General features: G+C 39.6%; 1 protein-coding gene across 1 annotated transcript in view; it reads left to right on the plus strand.

Annotated features, from left to right (window-relative positions):
• CTNNBL1 (catenin beta like 1) overlaps positions 1 to 13904 on the plus strand; it is a 212165-nt gene that overhangs the window by 36423 nt on the left and 161838 nt on the right. The window contains exon 2 of the mRNA XM_007518449.2: positions 9971 to 10159. Within this exon, the coding sequence (XP_007518511.1) occupies positions 9971 to 10159 (189 nt within the window). The remainder of the gene's footprint in view (positions 1 to 9970; positions 10160 to 13904) is intronic.

Genomic DNA, 13904 nt, shown 5'->3' on the forward strand with positions numbered 1-13904 from the left:
TGATACAGACACTGAATAAACATTCAGTTTTCTGATGCAGCTGCAGAATTAATCAGAGACGATGTCAAAGTAAATCACAGATGCTAAAGTGTAGTTTGTATTACTAAAAAAGAAATTGCACACCCTTTGGAGGTGAGATGGATATATATTCAGGCTTTAACAATGAATAAGATCTTTTTTTTTTTTAAGCAGGAAAATCTGATTAAGCAGAGTCTTCCTAACTAATCATTTAAATCGTAAATTGTATCCATCTTGTCAGCCAAGACCATAAGTGAGACTGCATACTTTTGATTTTTGATCTGTTGATCTTCTCCCCCTCACTGTGGACTTTGCTAAGACACACAGTGTTTAGTCATTGTGATTTTATACCTGTACTCTTTCATTGGGAATTATGTAAACAAGGTTTCTGTTTTATATTTGCAATGATGCTGCTTTAAGATGATAAGTTTTCTACCCAGAAATGAAGTTGTAAATTGCGGGGCCGGGCATTGGCATACATGGTTAAGCACACACATTACAATATGCAAGGCCCTGGGTTCAACCCCCTGGTCCCTGCCTGCAGGGGGAAAGCTTTATAGGTGGTGAAGCAGGGCTGCAGATGTCTCTTTCTCTCCATCTTCATCTCTCCCACCCCTGTCAATTTCTCTATGTCTCTACGTAATAATAAATAAAATATTTTTTAAATGTTGTAAACTGCTGTTTCTTTGCTTTTTTTTTTTTAGGTTTATATTTTATAAAGGCACATATAATTATGTAGAAATACCTGAAATTTTGGGGCCAGGTGGTGGTGCACCTGATTGAGCGCACATGTTACAATGCACAAGGACCTGGGTTCAAGGCCTCAGTCCCCACCTGCAGGGCAAAAGCTTCATGAGTGGCGAAGCAGGGCTGCAGGTGTCTCTCTGTCTCTCTCCCTCTCTATCTCTCCTTCCTCTACATTTCTTGCTGTCTCGATCAAATAAATAAATATAATAAAAAATAAAAAACAATTAAAAGTATCTGCAATTTTCAGTCAGATGTTTCTTTAAACTGTAGAGATTTATGATGACAACCTATAGTATTGGCATCACACTTCGTAGTTACGTAGAATTGCTTTGTAAGGTGTTTAGTTTAATCTTCACAACAACCCTTTGAAAAGGGTAGAATTTTCTGTCTCTGATGACTTTAATCCCTAATTATGAACTTTGGCTGATGGAAGTAGCAGCATTAGAAATTGTGAGCTTTTCCAGTTCTGGTGCCTTAAGCACATTTGCAAAGGAGCCCTGATGTTAACTTTGGCAGGTTTCATGCCTGCAAATATTGATTGAGCCAGAAGTCCTAGTTGTAAAATGTCACCAGTGAATGTGCAGCCAGCAAAGGCAAGGGAAAACTCATTACTGCAGCTCATCTGTAACTCCTGGGTCAGACCACTCAGTACCATCTGGTAAAAATGAATGTTGGAAAACTCCCTTTTTATTCTGACAAAATGTAATCAGGCGAGGTTAACCACAGATGATTTCTTCGTATTCCTTATTGGTTATACCAATCCATCTACAGACTCGGGCTTGCGGCATTCCATATGTCTAATTATTTTTAGAGGTATCCGCTATCTTTAAAATTATGACACCCCAAAATAAAGGTAGAGATGAATTATGTACATGCCACCCTTGCTCCCCTGTTGCTTGCAACCCCCTCCCATTTAGACAGTGTTTATTCAGAAAAAGAAATATAAATAGGATTACTGTCTTGAAATAATCTTGATTTTTTTTTTTTTTTTAATGTGAAAGTGAGGCTAACTCGGTTTCCTATTGCTTTAAACTCAGAGGTCAGGGAATAGGGAAGAAAATCACTAAATTGGAAAGTTTCTCTTCAATTTAATGGACTCTCTGAGTGATCCAAAGATAGAGGAGGGTGCCGTAAAAAGAAGTAATTTTCTGGTTACTAGCGGTGTTGGGAAAGTGCTGGGTTATGCCTAGAAAAGATGTTTTCAGGGAGATTTGAAGCTCAGGTAGATGATTGGTTTAGATCAAGGAGTCCTAAGTTTGGACTATCTTTAGTATCTTAGAATTAGTTTTTCAGGGGGTTGGGCGGTAGTGTAATGGGTTAAGCGCACGTGGCGCAAAGCACAAAGACCAGCTTAAGGATCCCTGTTCGAGCCCCCGGCTTCCCACTTGCAGGGGAGTCGCTTCACAGGCAGTGAAGCAGGTCTGCAGGTGTCTATCTTTCTCTCCCCCTCTCTGTCTTCCCCTCCTCTCTCCATTTCTCTCTGTCCTATCCAACAACGATAATAACTACAGCAATCAAACAAGGGAACAAAAAAAGAATAGATATATATTTTTTAAAAAAGAATTAGTTTTTCAAAAGGTTGTGAATCCAAGTATGTACAAGCATTTTCTGTGGACTGAGTCAGTTTCTTTCCCCATTCTTCAAATGTGGGTGGCTAATACTTGTCATTATATCCTTTCTTAGTCATTAGATACTAAAAATGCATCTGGAAGTCAATTTTTTTTAGTTTTAAATGTTTTTATGGGGGAGGGAGAGGATCGGAGGGAAGAAGACTTCTCAGCTCTGGAATGTGTGGTGCTAGGGATCAAACCAGAACCTCATACATGCAATTTTCTCAGACCTAGGTCAAAATATTTTGACATGTAAAAGGGGTACTCACTTTAAAAATTTGTTAGTGATTAGCACTCTTGCCAGCCTTGATTAATTCTTTGCTTTAAAAAAAAAAATTAGGTGTGTCAAAGAGATGTAGGAAATTATTTGTATTATCTTCTCTGGACCAAACTGTAGAGCCATGGAAATTTATGTGTATACACATATCTGTATTATAGTTATTGTTTCTGGCTTACAGATTATAAAAATTCAAGCCTACTTTCCAGGGCTGCTAAGGACAGGGAACAGGATTTGGAAGGCAGCTAGTTTCACCATTATATCCCAAATGCCACTAGGAGTCAGGATCTGAATTTAGGAAAAACTAAGTCCAAAACTCAAGGGCTTCTTACCCTTAGGGCACTGGATGGTAGCACATCTGGTTGATTACAGACATTATAGTGCATAGGGACCCAGGTTCAAGTCCCCAGTCCATGCCTGCAAAGAGAAGTTAAACTAGCAGTAAAGCACTGGTCTAGATGTCTCTCTTTCTCTTTCCTTCTCTATCCTCCTTTTCCCTTCTTAATTTCTCTCTGTCCTGTCAAATAAATAAATAAATAAAGGGGGGGGATCTGTCACTAGCATGGACTAGGATTAGAAGCCTTTTTCTATTGATGGTTTTTATTTTGTAATTCTGTGGCTACAAACTGGGGCTAGTTTATGTTCTTATATTTAATGGTAGCTTTATTTATTCAGTGGTGATTTCTTCTTTTGTATTTTTTTTTCCTAATTAGCTTTGATTTAGTACAATGAATAAGGAAAAACACTGTATTGGGAATTAGAAGTCTTGTATTATTGTCTACTGTAGAATTCTTAAACCCAGTTTATTCTTTCCCATTTATTAATTTATTTTTAATAAATAAGTCATTTATTTATTAATTTAATACTTTATTTACTTTTTGCCTCCAGGGTTATCATAGTACGAATCCACTGCTCCCGGAGACCATTTTTCCCATTTTGTTGCCCTTGTTTTTGTTATTGTTATTGCCTTTGTTGTTGTTGGATAGGACAGAGAGAAATCGAGAGAGGAGGGGAAAACAGAGGGGGAGAGAAAGATAAACACCTGCAGACCTGCTTCACCACCAGTGAAGTGACCCCCCCCCCCCGCAGGTGGGGAGCCAGGGGCTTGAACCAGGATCCTTAAGCCAGTCCTTGCACTTCACGCCATGTGCGATTTATTTATTTATTTTACTTTTTTTTTTTTTTTAATGAGGTACTGGGCAATGAACTCAGGGCCTTATGTATGTATATCTGAGATGCATCCCAGATGTACCTTTTTAAAAAATATTTATTTCCTTTTTGTTGCCCTTGTTTTTTTATTGTTGTAGTTATTATTGTTGTTATCGATGTCGTTGTTGGATAGTACAGAGAAATGGAGAGAGGAGGGGAAGACAGAGAGGGGGAGAGAAAGACACCTGCAGACCTGCTTCACCATTTGTGAAGTGACACCCCTGCAGGTGGGGAGCCGGGGGCTCGAACCAGGATCTTTACTCCTTTGAGCCACCTGCGCTTAACCTGCTGCACTACTGCCCAACTCCCTAGATGCAACTTTCTACTCTTTAATTTTTTTATTATTTATTTATTTATTTATTTTGAGAGAAATAGATGCCAGACACAGCAGCACAGCTCCACCATCTGTGGTGTTTGGCTCTGTCTCGGCTGCTCCCATGTGGTGCTGGGTGAGGTATCTCCCAGCTCTGGATTGCCCTATTTCTATAAAGAGAGGAATAAACTACATTTTCTCTCTTCCTCCAACCTCGGATTTCTGAATCTTTGCTATTATTTGTTATTTAGGAGCCAACACTTTGCACCTGTCTCACTTTGAAAGCATTCTCCTTCTCCTTTTCCTTCCTTCTTTCTTCTGAAAGTTATCTGAGCTCCTTAGTGCTCAATGGAGAATTCCTGGGTTTATTATATAAGATTACTAAAGGTTTCTTTTTCCATTTTCCATTTCCTTAACAGAACTGAACATATATTTTCCTCCTTTCATATGAAAGTACTTTTTATGAAAATTACCTCCTTTCCTTAGCCAAGCAACTTGGATCATTCAGCTATATTTAGACCCCCCTCCCCATGCATGCCTACACTATTATAATCTAGTACAAATGTGCTCTTCATATTAATAATTGCACGGTGTGTTTTCATAATTTATCATAATGATACCATTATTGCTTATTATAGAAGTCCCTTTTTCTCCCCCCACCCCACTCCTAAGTCTAATTGAGGTCGAGACAGACCATAAATGCGATAATACTGATTGCATGCTAAGAGGAAATGGAGTTGGTTTCATAGTGGAGTTTTAATTTAGGATTCGTTCTGGTGATGTAGCCGCTTCCTATGGTACATTACTTTGAGCCCAATATAACTGCATGTTCCCATAGCCCCTCATTATAGCTACAGCTTCTCACTGCTTTTTAATTAAAAAAAAAAAAGGTGGGGGGAAATGAAACCTAAAGCTTAGGCTGAATATTGTCTGGGTACACAGGGAGTATCTTAGGCAGATGGCTTATTTAATTATTTTTTTTAACTCTTTCAGAACTTTCATGGAGATGCCGTGATTTTTATTTTCAGTAGGGATATATATCATCCATCTCTTTCTCTTCCCTATCTCTCATACACATATACACACAGCTTCAGGATTTTTGCAAAGTAAAAGATTTGTACATATATAATCTTTCAGCTTACCATTAGTGTATCCTAGTAAGTCTACCAGCTGTATGGCGAGACGGCTGGATGGTGGCAAATGCTCAGTGAGTGTGAATACTACTCACTTTCTGTTGGGAGGAAGGCAGGGAATGTAGGCTATTGTAAAAATCCTTAAAGGCTGATGTTCTGGCACATCAGAAATTAAGTTAATAATTTTTTTCTTCTTGTTCTGTGACAATGGAAGCAAAGAAATGATTTCATTAATGACAGTTTCTTTTGTCACTCCTTCATCTTGAGAGATTCCAAACATCTTTCAGATATACCAAAACAAATTAATCTCTGTGGGTGACTGGTAAGAATGGCTTACACCTTTTAGGACCGGTTATGTAAGATACAAGGAGAGCTTTGGTCTGAGCTCTGGACCTCTGAAAGACTGAGGGTGTGGTATTCCTACTATGTATTCAGAGCCCTCTGGTATTTCTGTAGTGAAATTAGTTTGACAGCTCTGAGCATCTTCTCTGTTTACATATTTTTGCTTTGTTTGTGTGACTAGTCACTTCCTCAGTGGTGAATATTGAGTAAATATAGCTTTAGAGTTTATTCTGGATCAAAGTATTGTTAGCTTCCCCATTTTTAGTGGAAACTTTTCACAGTCAGGACAGCAGCTTTATAGCGTACATTTCACTCAACACTGATGGAAAAACAGTCCTATTTTGGCTTTTTCAGGGAATAAGAACCCTTCAGATGGAAGTCCTTGTGGACCTCTGCTATCTAATATGGTAGCTAATAGCCTTATGTAGCTGTTGGGCAGGTGAATTAAGGCTAGTCTTTATTGAAACAGACCTTAAATGTATTAACACCTACCAAATCCCAAAGACTTAGTATGGAAAAAAAGAGAAAATAAAATTTGGCCTTAATTTTTTTTTATATGAATAGCATATTGAAATGTCATGGTTTGGTTATATTAGATTATATAGCATTACTAAAATTAATTTTACCTGTTTATTTTTATCTTTAAAATATATTAAACATTTTATTTTATTTTATTTTTAGTTTTTATTTTATTTTATTTATTCCCTTTTGTTGCCCTTGTTGTTTTATTGTTGTAGTTATTATTGTTGTTGTCGTTGTTGTTGGATAGGACAGAGAGAAATGGAGAGAGGAGGGGAAGACAGAGAGGAGGAGAGAAAGATACCTGCAGACCTGCTTCACCGCCTGTGAAGCGACTCCCCTGCAGGTGGGGAGCCGGGGCTCAAACCAGGATCCTTATGCCGGTCCTTGTGCTTTGCGCCACCTGTGCTTAACCCGCTGCGCTACAGCCCGACTCCCTATATTAAACATTTTAATACTTATTTAATTTATCTTGATAAGAGGAAAATTGAGAGGGAAGGGGGTAGAAAGACAGAGATACCTATAGCACTACTTTACTGCTCATGAAGCTTCCCCCCTGCAGGTGGGAACTGGGGGGCTTGAACCTGGGGTCCTTGCACATGATAACATGTGCGCTCAACTGGGTGTGCCACTGCCTGGCACCCAGTATTAAGAAAAATTTAATTACATCTGCTTTGCATTATATTTATTCAAATAGCTGTGTCCTAGACCTTTGATGGCAAAGCAGTGTTTGTGTTATTTACACGTCTATCTACAGTTGCCTACGTAGTCCTTATACATGTTTGTTAAAGAAAAGAACAGTAACCTTTACTGTTCAGAGTGGCCAAATTTCAGTAATGAGTTGGACATAGTCTGTTTGTAATGGTAGTGCTTGGAAAAGGGACATTTGAGGATTAAGAGGAGAAGCAAGGAGCAGAAGTTCTTAGAGTTTTGTCTTGTGAGAGGAAAATACTGAAATATAATATATCGGGGCCTTAGGTTCACCCAGCTGTAGAAGAGGAAAAGACAGGTTGTTGAAAGAGCCATGCCAGAGCATCCTAGTGGGCTGTGTATGCTGTGCCACAGAGTTGGCCTAAGGGGAGATAAATGTAGCTGGACAGGATACTCTGAGAAGAGAGTTGAGAAAAACTGTTAGTGAAACAAAAGATTGCCTTTGAAGGATGTTGTGCTTAGACCATTCATAAACATCTGAGTTGTTCATCTCAAATATCCATCCCCATCTGTCCCTTTGCCCCCACTTCCTCATGTTACATATGAATAGGTGTTGGCTGGGAAACCCCTCAAATCTGTCTTACTTAGGGTCCTGAAATCACATTAGATTAACAAACTTCTCAGAGATCAGTTTCAACTTCTAGCAGTCACCACATTGTTTTTGTAAGAATTCATTAAGGGATTGCAGGTATCCTCCTGCCTCCCTGCTTATAAAATAGAACTGCTAACTACTCCTCTTCCCTAGAGACTTGGTGAAGACTATAAGAGGTATTTTTAAATTTTACAGGAGGAAAGTGCTATTTCAGTGGAAATGATTAGAGGTTTAAAATGAAACTGCTCCCTGACACCTGAAGTTGTCTATTTTCTAGAAATGGACCAAAGGATGTGTTGAAAAGAAATACTGTCATTATTATTTCTGTTTTGTACTTTTTCTCCATTTTATTATAGGCCTTTTCTTCTCTGCCTTCTGAGTTAAACAGTTCAGAAGACTCCTTTCTATAGAAAACTCCGGGCCTCATGCCTTGACTTGGCTGTTGGAGCAGACTCGCGCTAATCAGAATCTCAGCAGGGCTTGTTTTATGAGCCTGAGAGAGTTAGTGCTCCAAGGGGCTGGAGTTCCTCACCTGCTGAGGAGGACAGAGCTCTCCTTCGAAGCCTTTCTTCCATTAGGATCAGTCTACCTTCCCTTTACCTTCTCACATGAGCGCCATCACCTCCTTTCCCATAGTCTCTGGTTAACTTCCTTCTTTTTTCCCTTCCCCTTTTCTCTCTGCTCATCCCTTGCTTTTCATTCAATAGAGAGTGAATATATGAAATGATAATCTGTTCCAGGAAGACTAGGAACAGAATTTAAAAAAAAAAAAAAAACCAGTTACCCCACAAGCCAAATTGCCTAATGTGAATTTTCTTAGCAGTGCCATATATTTAGATTTACTGAAGCTCCTTGTTCGTGAAGTCGGAGGGGTACATGCATCTGATGGGGAATGATTTTTCTACTACTGGATAGTGGGGTTCAGTAATAACATGGGTTACAGGTCATAAGCCAAGATATGCAAAGCATATCCTAGAAGTTTGCTCTCACCAAACAATTTAGTAGACTGTCAGCGAATGTACCATTTTCTCCTTTGTGGTAGTAGCATGCTATTTTGCACCTAGCATGCTGTTGGTTTATACAAGTATTATAATAAAAAGAAAAGTTCATTGAGGAGCCTAATATAGGTGTCTTCTGTTGGGGAAGGCAGAAACTTATGTGGATTACCTCATAGTAATTTTATTTATTTATTATTGTTTATTTTAAACATATTTTCTCCCTTCCTTTCCCACCAGGATTATCATTATCACTGGGGCTTAATGTCTGTCTGACAACTCTACCACTCATGGCCACCCATTTTTCTTGTGTGTGTATGAATCGTTTCACAATAAGTACATTGCTTGAATTTTCACATTATACATCTTAAATGTAACAGTGCTATATATGTCAGTTAATGTCAGTAAAGCTGGCAAAAATGATAGAAACTCACATACACACAAACCCTTTTACTAACTTCACAGGAGAAAGTGAGCTCTCCATCTCCACACAGTGAAGAAACAAAGATCGAGAGTGATTAAATGACAAAAGTTGCACTAGTTGCAGCCTGAGTTGAATAGAGACATTGAGCTGTTAGAGACCTGTGCTACAGTGCACAGTTCTGTTCCCCTCCTCCTCTTTGTTTGCTTTTGTATGGGTTAGGACAGAGAGAAATTGAGAGAGGGACGGGAGATAGGGAGGGAGAGAGGGAGAGAGAGAGAAAGTGAGAGAGAGAGAGAGAGAGAGAGAGAGAAAGAGAGAGAGAGAGACTTGCAGCATTGCTTCAGTACTTGTGAAGCTTCCCCCTGCAGATGAGGACTGGGGATTTGGGCCCCAGTCCTTGTGTACCTTGTGTGCTCTCCTACGCTAGAGTAGAGAGAGCCCTGTTTTATTTTAATTTAATGAAAAGCAACGGTGTTAAAGAACTTCTGTATAGTTTGTGGTGTCAGAAGTGAAGTGAGCACGGTGGAAAGAACTTTGGAGAAGTCAGTTTTGTTTTTCGTGCTGCTGCTGGTTTTGTGACCTTGGGTAATATTTAACCTCTGATCCTTATTCGACTTTTCTTTACAGTAGAGATTTGGAGTGTGGTGGATCCTTGGAAGCTACATATGTAATATTCTCTGTGTAACTACTTGTAACTACTTTCTTAGTCATAAATTAAGACCAGGTGTTAAGGGTTATGTTGGGGATTGTATCCTAACTAATAAAGTTAAACCTAGTGTCCCATTTGAACACATTGGTTCCTCTGATTTCTGTCTATACAGAAATTTCGTGAAGTAGTAAACCTTTGCATGGTGAAAAAGTCTGTGTAAGAAAAGTACCTTGTAGGTTACTTTAACTGTGTATTTATAGAATCATGACAGGCATGTAACATAGCCACTTTATTCTATTTTGTGGGGGGAAATTATTTGCCCTGGTGCTTTTCAGCTGGAGCATTCTACAAAGCATGCAGAAAATTTTCTGCTTATGCCCTTTTATATCTTTTTCCAGCTCTAACATCCTATGTTTCTTTTGATCTCTCAGCCCAATAGGGGCACAAAACGTCCCCGAGATGATGAAGAGGAAGACTTGAAAATGCGACGGAGGCAAGCTGGTACTCGAGAACGTGGCCGCTATCGGGAAGAGGAGCTGGCTGTGGCAGAGGAAGTCGATGATGATAAGAAAAGGCTGCTTCAGATCATTGACAGAGACGGTGAGGAGGAAGAGGAAGAGGTAAGGTCACTGATATAACTGGCCCAGACACACTATCTCCAGAGTGTGATTTTGAGCCCAATTTCCCTGAACTCTGCAACTTCATCTGTGAAACAGGCTAAGGACACTTATTTCACAGTGTTGACATGAAAGTTAAGTTGGTTCGTGGAGTTGGAAAAGCAAAAGGCTATCCAACTAGCTCACCTTGTATGCTGCTTTCCCTGTGCACTACCCAGGCTTGAGTCCAGCCCCCCCACTGCTGTGAAGGAGGCTTTGGGGCTGTGGTCTCTCAGTCTACCAGTCTCATTCTTTCTAGCTGAAAACAAACAAACAAACAAACAAATAAATACATAAAATCAGCATTTGCATAGTATAAAGACTATACATATAGGATTGATTTCCTTTTTTTTTTTCTTTTTCTTTTTTTCTTTACCATTCTGCATGATGTATTTATGCAAGTATTGAACTATGGACTTGTTGGTGTTGACTGAGGAGGGCCAGGGAGGCATCCTAGATCATACAGAGGACATTTGAAAGGTTGTGTGTGTGTGTGTGTGTGTGTGTGTGTGTGTACGTGTGTACATGTACCACTTTTTCATTCAGAGAGAGAGATAGCACAACACCAGAGCTTTCTCTGTTGTCGCAGCATGTCTTATGGGCTGGGCCTTGAACTGTAGTCACATGTATCACAAATGCAGTTATGCTGTCCTGTGAGCTCTCTCCAGCCCCAAGAAGGCACTTGCTTTTCAAAATAAAAAAGGAGGGGTTGGGAGTCGGGCGGTAGTGCAGCAGGTTAAGCTCACGTGGCACAGAACGCAAGGAGCAGCATAAGGGTCCCGGTTCGAACCTCTGGCTCCCCACCTGCAGAGGAGTCGCTTCACAGTGGGTGAAGCAGGTCTGCAGCAGGTGTCTGTCTTTCTCTCTCCCTCTCTGTCTTCCCCTCCTCTCCATTTCTCTCTGTCCTACCCAACAACAATGACATCAATAACAGCAATAAAAACTACAACAATAAAACAAGGGCAACAAAAGGAAATAAATAAATAAATATAAAAAAAAGGAGAGGCATTTTTGAATCTAGGTCTTCTTTAACATGATGGGGTTACATCCTGAGAAACCCGTTGTATAAGTTGAAATATCGTAAGTTAAAATGCATCTAATTTACTGGGTGTACAAAATATGGTAACGGCTTGGATTTTCACTGTGCTCAGAAAACTTACAAACATGTGACTAAAGTCACGTAATGCACAGACTGTTATAAAAGTTTTACATATATCTTATGCAATTTAGTGAAGACTGTACTGAAAATATAAAACAATCTGTAGCCTGTCAGTTGTCACAAAGGAAATAACAAGGTACTCCAAGCCAATAATGCAAAAAAGAAAAAGAGAACAGGAATAGCTATTCTAATATCAGATAAAATACACTTTTCAGGCAAAGAAGGTAAAAAGAGACAGACATGGACACCACATATTGGTCAGAGGATCAATCCAATAGGAAGACATAACTATCATTAATAGATATGCTCCCAGTATCTACGTATCCAGATAAATATTTTTAAAAAGTACTTACCTCAGAGCATCATTCTGGCACATGCTGAAGATCAAACTCAGGAGGTCATGCCTGAAGGGGTCAGCGCCCCATTCCACTGCACCACCTCCCTGCCCACTCAGCATAGAACTTTATGAAACAAGTGGAAGAAACGGAACTTTACTGAACAAGCAGACTAAAGGGTTTTCAGTTAGTGGAAATGGTATTAGAAGAGCAACAAAGGAGGAGCCATTCAAGGGCAAGGTAAGGGATTAGGTGTAATATTTAGATGTGATTAGAAAAAATGCTCAGTAAGGAAGGCACTGTTTGGTTTCCTCCTCAGAGGAATCTCTCCTACTCCTGTGGTAGCCCTGCAAATTTCATTCTGTCCTTTCTTTATCTCCTTATTCTGTATATTGTCCTCGTAAAAATTCCTGATTGCCTATTTTACTCCTTTAATATCCTCTCTCTAACCTCCAGTGGAAATAGGAATTAACTCTGTTTTGTTCACAGTTGAATCTCTGTGCTTATTAAGGCTCTTACTTAATATTTATTGAATGTATAGAGGATCAAAATGAAAAATGGTAGAGGTAAAATATCAGTATAAAAAAATAAAAGGGCCTTGTCTTTGTGTCTTCTGCATCCTTTACGTGTTAACTTGTTTCATTCTGGTATTTTATTCAGTATGAATTATGGAGATAGATTCTTTTTCTTTTCTTTTAATTTTTTTTATTTTATTATTTATTATTGGATAGAGGCAGAGAGAAATTGAGAGGGAAGGGGGAAATTGAGAGGGAGAGAGACACCTGCAGCCCTACTTCACCACTCGTGAAGCTTTCCCCCTGCAGGGGGGGGACCAAGGACTTGAACTTGGGTCCTTGTGCACTGTGATGTGAGCACTTAACCAGGTGTGCCACCACCCGGCCCCAGAGATAGATTCTTAAGAACCAGTTGGTTTTTTGTTTTGTTCCCTCAAAGACATGATGCTAAGTTTGGATTTTAAAATGAAGCTGGAGTGTGAATCTGAGGAGAAAGAGAAGGAAAAGAAGAAGAAATTAACTCATATTCCAAAAAAGTCTTTTAGTGTGTTATGACAGTAACTCTTTCCTCATCAGCTTTTGTACCCACTGTCAATTTTGGGGTCTGCCCCTAAAAGGTGATGGTGTTCTGTGGCGGAAGCAATCAGTAGTAGGAGACAGTGAGCCCTGCTTTTCCTCTCTGAGGACAGCAGCCCTGCGGGGCCGAGACAAACAGTACGTGCAGCACATCTTCCCTCCCTCCTCACTAGCTTTTGTTCAATCTGTTAGCCCTGCAGCAGCAGTTAATTGGCAGGTATAATTCCCGTGTAGGGCAAGGCTGGTACTGGAGGATTAGGATAGAAGCTGTCATGGGTAAGTGGTTTCTAGCCTGGGAGACAGAAATGTAATGTGGGACCAGACCTTCTGTTAAGGGGCAGGAAAAAAGAGATCACTTTGTAAAAATGACACATGGAAGACTACAAGTCCAGGAGTTATTTTCTCACTGCCACCAGAATCCCAGCTGATGAAAAACAAGTGATGTTTGCCTCTGTTAAGTCACATGAATCAGTAAAATATTATTGTCCTTTTTGTGTTACATCACCAGCATTCATCTTTCTGAAATCTCCCTCTGGTTTCTGACGTTGAGCTATTGGAGATACTGCTGAGGCCGATGACTAAGACTGATAATTCAGTTTTCCCCCAGTGTGGAAGAGAAATTAAAGGAGTGAAGGCCAAATCCTGGAGAGGCTAAGACTTTGGTAATCCTACAGAAGCAGTAGGAAGACTGACAATTTCCCTCCCTTTTAAAAAAATGCTTATTTATTAGATAGAGACATAAATTGAGAGGGAAGTGGGTGGTCGAGAGGGAGAGTGATAGAGACACCTGCAGCATTGCTTCACCTGCTTGTGCAGGTGGGAGACTGAAGGCTTGAACCCTGGTCCTTACACACTGTATATAGCATGTGCACTCTACCAGGTGTGCCACTGTCCAGTCCCCCTTTTTTCTTTTCTATAGGGTGAGCAAGATATTAGCTAAGGGAAAGGAAAGCAGTGAATATTGTGGTTACCTGAAAGTACTTTAGTTCTTCTCTAGAAATTTAGCTTATTTATTTATTTTAGTTTATTGGCATGAGGAGTAAATTATGCCTGTTGTTAATAATAACAGTTTATATTAATATAGTGTGATCTAGCTCATAAGACAATTTTATGTAGACATATCT

This window comes from Erinaceus europaeus, chromosome 1, assembly GCF_950295315.1.
Source record: "Erinaceus europaeus chromosome 1, mEriEur2.1, whole genome shotgun sequence".
NCBI classification, from domain to species: Eukaryota; Metazoa; Chordata; class Mammalia; order Eulipotyphla; family Erinaceidae; genus Erinaceus; species Erinaceus europaeus.